Genomic DNA, 9,367 nt, shown 5'->3' on the forward strand with positions numbered 1-9,367 from the left:
GGTCAATTATGAATATTTATAAGAGCTGGTAAAACAAAGTTACTTGTCTGACCCATATCTTGCGCTCACAAGGTATGCGGAATTAAAAAAAGCTTCTCACCTTGTCTATAGGCAGGCGAATACTCTACTAGTAGCAACCCTCGCACGGTCATAGATGCCGCATAGGGCATTGCTGGGGTATTTTACGGTCATTTCGAACTGAGTGTAAAGATTTTTATTTGTACTAACTATAATGGTCCTATGTTCCACACTGGAACTCTAGGAATTTATGATGATAATATAATATAAAATAGTACGAAATAATTGGTATGGGAACAATTGTAAATAAATAATAGACTGAGCTTAATATACAATACAAGTCACCAGTGTACTCGCAGCTTTACTCTATAATTTTTTTTAATCTCAATTATAAATTTGTCCCCTATCATCGGTTATCAAACATCAGAGAGTTTTCCGCTAGAGTAACCAACTTTTGCCAGGTTTCAACAAACCTAACCGAGGTGGTGCCTTTCTCGCTTCTTCCCTGCGAGGAATTTACAACTCTCCCCCACTAAATCCACGGCGACCCTTTTCATCACCTGGACAAAGGAGGTCAAGCTACAACTCAAGGTGAAAGTCGATGATACACAAATTCCGACGGTTAGCAACCCCAAAATATTGGGAGTTACCTTTGACAGCTGGCTCTCCTTCTCTCCTACAACCGCTATTGCAACTAAAGTACAGAATCGCAACAAGGTCCTGAAGTCGCTTGCCGACAGCACTTGGGGCAAAGACAAGGAAATGTTGCTGTCGATTTTTAAAGCAATAGGCCGACCGGTTCTAAACTATACTGCGCCTGTCTGGTCGCCTGGAGCCAGTGATTCGCAGTGGACAAAGCTTCAGACCTGTCAAAACACTGCATTAATAACCGCGACAGGATGTCTTTTGATGTCACGAATACAAGACCTACATGATCAGGCCATAATGCTGCCTGTTAAGGAGCATAGCGAATTGCTCTGTAAGCAATTTCTGCTAGGGTGTTACCGCAGGCCTCACCCATGCAAACGTCTGCTCGAGCCTGAGCCACCTCCCAGGCACATCAGGTGGCACAATTACGTACTGGATATTGTAGCAGGTTAAACCCCTACTTATCCAGAATCAACCCCGACATACTAAACATATGTCCAGCATGTGAAGGCACCCCGCACGACACTAACCACCTTTTCACATGCCCCATTAAACCAACTCATCTAACACCCCTCTCCCTCTGGACCCAACCCGTCGAAACAGCTTTTTTCCTGCGCCTACCGTTAGATGAGCTAGACGAAGACAACCGGTGATTACGCTACATTGACAGGGCAAGGGTACTGCTACAACAACAACAACAGGTTTCAACAAACATCTGAGTATGCAATATTTCTGACTTAAGAAGGCTTCTCAAATAAACATCACCTATCTGGAGTGGGCATACAGCTATGGATGGGCCTTTAGTGAGACAGCATTAAATTGTAGGTCACATCTTTGAAGTCTACATCGTATTTACACTCTTATTATTTTTGGAGACCCAATGGCCGATAATTCGACCTAATTTATCTATTTTGTCCCACTTCATGTTTTAGGAGTAGTTAATACTATTCCTGTTGACTGGCACTACTGCCATTAGATGTTCCCTACCTCAGGCTGGGAAGTGGTTGGAAAGGCCAAATTCTTCAATAAATTTTCCAGGAGCATCCTTCATTTCCTTCGAATCCATTTGATCTCGTTAAAAGATGTGCAGTCTTGCCTTTGACAGTTGCACAAGATACGCTTTGTAGTTTCATCATTCTCCAGGCGGAGTCCACACTCTGTCTAATTCCCAATGTGAATTTCTGAGAGATATTAATTTAGGTAATAGTTACCTCTCAAAAAACCTACTATTTTACTGATACCTACACTGCGCAAGTAAAGCAGTTCCCTATTCTATTTAAAAGGTCTCATAAACCTTTTGACTTGACGGCGTACTTCTGTGACTTCCCGCTGGGTAATTCTTTGAGTATTTTCCCAATTACTTAACCAACATTTAGCTTCTGCCCAGTTAAGGCCACAGTATGTTTCTGGACCGTGAAAATCTGCTGTCAACCCCTTCCTAGCGAGCTCATCAGCATTTTTATTACCATTTATTTCAAAGTGACCCGGAACCCAGCAAAGTACAATTTTATTTGTTGCACCAAATTGGTTTAGGTTGCTGAGGTATTCGCACACCAGTTTCTATTCCACAGAATGGAAAGCTGGTACTTTCAATGCAGCCTGACTATCTGTGTATACACCCATGTGCACACCCTTGTTGCCTCTCATTTAATTCTGTTACTCTTTTAAATAAATAAATAAATAAATAAATAAAAATAATATATTCTAGCACAGATTGAAATTGCATGAATTTCTGCCTGAAAGACGCTAGGCCATTTGCCCATTGCTTTTTTTGTTTTTTGTGTTTTGTTTTTGCCAGTTGGTATTTGATTTCATCGACGGCCAATGGCTCGTTGCAACACAAAGGTAAATGGTATAAAGATCGCGCCGCAAACGAAATCGAATCATAATCAACTCAACACTCAATCCAAACAATACTTACTGCTGCAAGCCTGAAGATGCGTACATTTGTGGTAGGTGACTCATACCGCGAAATAAACGAAATAAAACGCAAGGATTTGCGAAAACATGAACTTCGCAAATTACGGATTAAATTTTTTTTCTAAACTCTTCGTTTTGTTTACAGGTCCTGTGCTTGGTTGCCGTCGCTTCGGCTCAATACAACTATCAACAACAAGGACCAGTTGATCTGTCCGGTTTAGCACCAAGTGGTGCCGCTCAACTCTCTCAGCCCATCCAACCAGCACAGAATGAATACAACAAAGAATTTTACACCTACTCGGCCCCAGAACACGAATTTAACGATATTGGGGCCAACGACAACATCGCCGACTCACTGAAAAAGAACTTGCGTGTGGTCTTCATCAAGGGACCCGAAAACACTGGACTCGAGAATGCCGCTTTGCAACTGGCCAAATCGGCTGGCGATGAGCGCACTGCCATCTATGTGCTTAACAAGCAAGCGGACATCGGTGATTTGGCCAATAGATTGAACTCGCTGCAGAGCAACAGCAACAAACCTGAGGTGCACTTCGTTAAGTACAGGACACCCGCCGATGCTGAAAATGCCCAACGCGCCATCCAATCGCAGTACGATTCTCTGCCCGGCCCATCCTCCAGCAGTGCTGGCGGTGCTGCACCAGTCCTGAACTTTGCCTCTCTGGCACCTCAGGCTGCTCCCGCCCCAGTCGCACCAGCCACCTCGTACATTCCACCACAAGCGTCGTATTTGCCTCCCGGCAGAAGATTCTAAGCTTTGATTTGTTGATTTCATTGTTGATTATTTTTAATGATTTGTTTTTTTGTTTTTCGATTAGATTAATTTTAGTATTTAAGATGAGACAACACAAACACAATAGAACAATAGAAAAATTACCTGACAAAAAAGTAAAAAAAAAATAAAATGAACAAACAAAGAAACTGAAATAAATAAAGGAGTTGTCATATAAAAAAACTAAAGTTATTATTTCAAAATTACATGTGAATGTATCTTAAAAGGTCAGCCATGCTCTTAGCAATATGTCGATGTCATAGGCTCTATTATGAATGATTGATAAACTTAGGAACCAATATTTGGTAATTGCAATAACAAAGAAGACCTCATCGAGGATAAGCTAAATGTGAAAGGTATTCTGATATTGACGAGTTTGGGTCATGGTTAAAATACTCTGAAGTCATGGGAAAGCAGAAAGCCAAAGTCTCAGACCGCGATGAATGGGAACAGGGAGGGCCTTGGGCCGATTGCAGAAGGCCCGAGTGGTTTACAGATGGTTCGAAAACAAATACTGGAGTCGGCATGGGAATCTATGGTCCAAACACGAAAATCTCCAAATCGATAGAGAAATGGCTTAGCGTGTTTCAGATTGAAATTGCTTGAAATTTTTCGTAGTGCTACTGAAAAATAAATCGAATTGAATTTTTTATTTTACCCATTCAATTTATTCATTCAAATATCACTAGAAATTTTGAGCTTATCCCTCTAGTCTAATCAATGAACATCCTTTGACCGAGCTTGGTGGAGATTGTCACTCCACTCACATTCCATGAGGTGAACAGCAGCCTCTGGAGACAGCCTCTAAAGGACCTATTCACGGATGGCTTGCAGGCCTGGCTATTAGTCAACTGATCAATTTCATCATAAATCAGTCGTCATCCAGGGTTGAGCAATCTTACATTTGGAAGGGTCAAGGCAGCGGTCAAAGCGATCCTGAATGGGATGATCGTTCGCAGTTGCCATTGCTGAGTCAATGGGCTCTTTCTTACAGGTGATTTATCTGAGATCACCTCAGGCTGCTGCGTGAAATATTGAGTTATAGGGAGCGATTTTGTTTTTCCTTGTTCACTTCACTCGGGAGCATAGGACCTCGACAAGACTCAGTCTTGCGTTGGTTTCGTTAATCTATTTTTTTGCTTTCTGGCAGGGTAGGTGATTAGGCTGCCACTACCAGTCGTAAGTAGTGGGAGTGTCCACCTGTCCTTCCTTAGGAACAACACCTTCTAACTGTTTAGATCGCCATCTGTGTTTCACATTTTTCTGCCAGAGGGATCGCGCAGATAGTTAAAGACTTCACAAAATTTTGTTATATCTGCGCTATTACCGCGATTGCCCGCTTCCTCTTGCTGACGCCACTGATGCTGTAACTGTGTCTTTTCTTTGTTTTTTTGCTTGCAACGCTAGTGAAGCGCTAACTTTTGTAAGGATTGGAAGGATAAGGTTTTTGGGGTTGAGCAATGAAATTTTTTATTTTATTTTTATTTTTATTTTTAGAAAGTAGGAAAGTAGTAAGTTTGGAAAAGTGCGATGACCGTGCTTTACATGTGATTCGAACCCACAACCTTTGGGATGGCAGGCTAGTTCACTTACGCTAGACTATCGAGGTGGATGATATTCCTGAATTGAATGTCACACCTTCAGCCTGTTCATAGTAGACTTTTTTCATTGGTATGTAGCGCATAACGGCGAGGAGCGGAGATTGTTAATTAGAAGGTCCCTAGAAAACATCACGAGCGGTTCAAGTTTTGTTTCTGTTAAAACCTGGAGCTGGTATAAACGTTTCATCATAGCCTTTTTTATACTTTTCGGTTATAAGAGCTCTAAAATTGTCTGCAGAGTTTCAAAACTGCTAAATTGTTCCCATATACTTCCCTTTAATCTTCTTATTATTCTTTTATCAGCGTTGACAGTGCCGTTTTGCACAAACTTTCTGCGGTCTCTGGACCTGTAAGGAGAGTCGATGCTCGCTTCTTTCGGAGTTTGCTGGCAATTAAATTTTTTCAACGCATAAGTAATAATTTAGCGGCAGGCTAATTACCTACCCTGTTAGAAATCAAATAGATTAACGAAACCAATGCAAGACAAGTCTTGTCGATTCCCTATGCTCCTGAGAGGAGTGAACAAGGAAAAAGAAATTTATAATTATTTAATAGCAACATTACTTTATCTTACCTTATCAAAATCATATTCTGTCTTAGGCTTTGTACGACGAAATAGCTCAAATTTTAGGGACCTTTGTACCCTGAAATTGTTGTTTACTGTATTCGTTCGCTCCAGGTTGGAATGCGCCGCATACATTTTCAATTGACAGGGTCGAACGTGTATGAAAGGTGTCTCCGAAATTTATACTAAGATCAGTAAAATTTTCTGATCCCATCCCAACTTACACATCATATTTGCTTTTGATCAACCTAAGGTCCTTAGAAAGTGGAAGGTAGATTATTTTGCTCTCCTTTGTTTTCAATGCTATTAAAGGTGACAATGACTGCCCCTTTCTGCCTCACCAGAATTCTTCGCAATGCTCTTCCTTACTATTTAAATAAGTTCAATACAAATTATGCGCGCAATGCTCCTATTGAACGTGCCCTTCGTGATTTTAATGAGATCTCCAAATCAAACTGGCTACATTTTTCATTTTCAAAGAAATAATTTTCTGTACTAATGAACTAACTGTATCTTTTAGTTAGTTAGATGTAGGTTTGTAAATTTCAATTAGGTGTAAGTTTGTAATTGAATTTGTATATATTTTCATTATTCTTTAGTTTTACTAGTCAGTCTGAAGTTTTGTTTTCTTGATTTCTTCAAAAAAATCAATAATCTGGTATCCAGAGAAGACAGACTTGATTGGTCGTGACACTTGTAATAAGATTATCAAGGCATTCCATCAACAAGTTAAGGATTACTTCATTGTATCCGAAGGCCATTAAAAACCGCTTGGTTGGCTGACAAGATTGCAGTTTTTCGCTTATCCTGGATATTACAGAATATTTTTGTTACTAATTTCCTTTCTAAAGTTTTTTTTTGGCAGAGGAGATAATAACTTTAGTGTTTCTATATGGCAATTCTTTCATTTATTTCAGTTTCTTTGTTTATTTTTTTCTTTACTTTTTTGTCAGGTAATTTTTCTATTGTTCTATTGTGTTTGTGTTGTCTCATCTTAAATACTAAAATAAAACTATTAAAAAAACAAAAAAACAAATCATTAAAAATAATCAACAATGAAATCAACAAATCAAAGCTTAGAATCTTCTGCCGGGAGGCAAATACGACGCTTGTGGTGGAATGTACGAGGTGGCTGGTGCAACTGGGGCGGGAGCAGCATGAGGTGCCTGAGAGGCAAAGTTCAGGACCGGTGCAGCACCGCCAGCACTGCTGGAGGATGGGCCGGGCAGAGAATCGTACTGCGATTGGATGGCGCGTTGGGCATTTTCAGCATCGGCGGGTGTCCTGTACTTAACGAAGTGCACCTCAGGTTTGTTGCTGTTGCTCTGCAGCGAGTTCAATCTATTGGCCAAATCACCGATGTCCGCTTGCTTGTTAAGCACATAGATGGCAGTGCGCTCATCGCCAGCCGATTTGGCCAGTTGCAAAGCGGCATTCTCGAGTCCAGTGTTTTCGGGTCCCTTGATGAAGACCACACGCAAGTTCTTTTTCAGTGAGTTGGCGATGTTGTCGTTGGCACCAATATCGCTAAATTCTTGTTCTGGAGCCGAGTAGGTGTAAAATTCCTTGTTGTATTCATTCTGTGCTGGTTGGATGGGCTGAGAGAGTTGAGCGCCACCACTTGGTGCTAAACCGGAGAGATCAACTGCTCCTTGTTGAGGGTAGTTGTATTGAGCCGACGCGACGGCAACCAAGCACAGGACCTATAAACAAAACGAAAAGTGAAGAGTTTAGAAACAAACTTAAATCCGTCATTTGCGAAGTTCTTGTTTTCGCGAATCCTTGCGTTTTATTTCGTTTATTTCGCGGTATGAGTCACCTACCACAAATGTACGCATCTTCAGGCTTGCAGCAGTAAGTATTGTTTGGATTGAGTGTTGAGTTGATTATGATTCGATTTCGTTTGCGGCGCGATCTTTATACCGTTTACCTTTGTGTTGCAACGAGCCATTGGCCGTCGATGAAATCAAATACCAACTGGCAAAAACAAAAAAAACACACTAATGTTATTGCCTCCGCCGGCGCTAACGAAGAGTGTTTGTTTTTGCAATTGAATTTGTAAAAGATGAGTGGGACTTCGTTGGTGGCGCGAAGAGATTAAGACTTTACTTCAGCTGGATTATATGATAGAAAAAAGCTACAAATATACGCAATAAAAATATTTCAGTATAACAAAAATAGCTCAGTTTTGTTCGTTCGCAGGAGGCGATAAAAATTTTTTCATAGAAAGTTTACAACACAAAACTGTAATCTCCGATCAGTTACACAAATGTAGTGACACATATTTGCACTACCCTGCCGGAAATGAAGCGGGAATTTGAGCAAATAGCTTACTACAGGGTGCTTTCTAATGGCCACCTATTTCGAAAATGCTAAAAAGGAAAAGGAAAGTAAACAAATAAAAAATGGGAGTTACTATTAATACAAAAACGTAGTAGTAGAATGCAATATAGATTGTGTTGCCACATTACAAATATTTCAAAGGAAATTTTGTTGAAAACAGTGGACTATGTTTAATGTCTGTATTCTAATAAAGATTGTCGATATGGATGTTATGAATTGAACTCAATATTTAATAAATATTCAGCTTTTGCTATTGGTTTTTTTGAGGAAATATTCCATGGAATTTCGCCACAGTGAGTCAATTTCAGCAACGATGCACAGTGTTTCGAATTTAGGGAAGTTGATGAAATACCTTCTGCTCAAATATGAACGAGACGTTATCAATAAAACGGGCCGCGGATGACATATGGCAAAAATAAATTTTTTGTTTTTTGGTAGGACTGTTATAAGCTTACGTGGCAAATTTTAGCGTGATATGTCACATAGTTTGTTTTCTGTGCTACTGTAAACAAGTCAAGCTCGAGTGCAAGTTTGAATCTCCGTGCAACCTACGCTCTCCCTAGCCATTCGGCTACGAATTGTTCGGGCATAGGAATGTCGTTAACGGCTAAGATTGGATACAAAAAAAAATTAATATTACCTTTCGGCTTCAGCTTTCCACTACCACAAATACAAAGGTTAAACTTAACAGATATTCTAATATCTCTCATATTTCCATATTTCAAAAAATTACTTTCGCGAAAAGATTAAATAATGATTATGGAAACTGCATGAAATTCTCTACGAATTGATCTCATTTCAAGAGCTGAGGAACCGGCATTCACACTGTTTTTACTAATAGTCTAAAGCAAGTAAATTTTCAAAACTAGTTTTAGTTGACAAGGAAAAACATGGGAAATTAATATTAAATCCCGTTACTTAAAAAATCTTAAAATTCATGGCCCTTGCTGAATTTATTAGAGTTGAGAAAATCACACTTGTTATTGAACGGCGATTGGTTTCATAGCGAAAATAATTCGGAAAGTGTGATGAAGATCAGATTGTTGATCAGCTCCCCCCGAATTTGAAAGAATCAGCTGATTGGGTAACGTCACTGGGGTCATGGCAGCCTTTTGTTTACGAAAAAACTGAGATTGTGTTGGTGAAATACGAAAAAAATGAATGCAGCCTCCGCTCGTGTTGCTACGTTGCCGTTTGATCAACGAATAATTGGACGCTTAGTGAAAAGATTTTAGGAGGTGGTCTATGTAGCAGACCGTTATTTAGCCCTGAGTGAATTTAACAGAATCGGCTGATAGACTCTCATCACTTGGTATGTGTTTAACAAGATTTAGCTTGTATTAGTGATATAGGAATATGACGGCACGAGCATTGGCTGTGTTAATTTTTCATATATCACTAACACAAGCTGAATTTCATTAAACATATCCCAAGTGACGTGGCAGCCAAACTTCACCTCAAAATTTGTTTTTTCCCCATAGC

At 39.9% G+C, this 9,367-nt stretch overlaps 2 protein-coding genes across 4 annotated transcripts; one reads left to right on the forward strand and one right to left on the reverse strand.

Annotated features, from left to right (window-relative positions):
* Positions 1-2,444: 2,444 nt before the first annotated feature.
* LOC128855784 (uncharacterized) lies at positions 2,445-3,539 on the forward strand. Of its 2 annotated transcripts, none has more exons than XM_054090963.1 (2): positions 2,445-2,618; positions 2,732-3,538. In XM_054090963.1, exons 1-2 carry the CDS (start codon positions 2,604-2,606, stop codon positions 3,356-3,358), a joined length of 642 nt encoding a protein of 213 aa, XP_053946938.1. In that variant the 5' UTR covers positions 2,445-2,603; the 3' UTR covers positions 3,359-3,538. The 2 variants fall into 2 exon arrangements, with proteins under 2 accessions (XP_053946938.1, XP_053946937.1); XM_054090962.1 differs by having other exon boundaries at positions 2,460-2,511; positions 2,732-3,539.
* Positions 3,540-6,427: 2,888 nt separating this feature from the next.
* LOC128855783 (uncharacterized) lies at positions 6,428-7,833 on the reverse strand. Of its 2 annotated transcripts, none has more exons than XM_054090960.1 (2): positions 7,473-7,833; positions 6,428-7,245 (listed from the first exon to the last, which is right to left on the reverse strand). In XM_054090960.1, exons 1-2 carry the CDS (start codon positions 7,491-7,493, stop codon positions 6,619-6,621), a joined length of 648 nt encoding a protein of 215 aa, XP_053946935.1. In that variant the 5' UTR covers positions 7,494-7,833; the 3' UTR covers positions 6,428-6,618. The 2 variants fall into 2 exon arrangements, with proteins under 2 accessions (XP_053946935.1, XP_053946936.1); XM_054090961.1 differs by having other exon boundaries at positions 7,366-7,831.
* Between the last annotated feature and the right edge of the window lie 1,534 nt (positions 7,834-9,367).

Source organism: Anastrepha ludens, chromosome 2 (assembly GCF_028408465.1).
Source record: "Anastrepha ludens isolate Willacy chromosome 2, idAnaLude1.1, whole genome shotgun sequence".
NCBI classification, from domain to species: domain Eukaryota; kingdom Metazoa; phylum Arthropoda; class Insecta; order Diptera; family Tephritidae; genus Anastrepha; species Anastrepha ludens.

Excerpts from the sequence above, each read along its gene's own strand:
- LOC128855784 (XM_054090962.1), top strand. The coding sequence starts at position 2,491 with ATGGCTCGTTGCAACACAAAG. Across the intron at positions 2,512-2,731 it reads TGGCTCGTTGCAACACAAAG|GTCCTGTGCTTGGTTGCCGT; the intron begins GTAAATGGTATA and ends TTTTGTTTACAG.
- LOC128855783 (XM_054090960.1), bottom strand. The coding sequence starts at position 7,493 with ATGGCTCGTTGCAACACAAAG. Across the intron at positions 7,246-7,472 it reads TGGCTCGTTGCAACACAAAG|GTCCTGTGCTTGGTTGCCGT; the intron begins GTAAACGGTATA and ends TTTTGTTTATAG.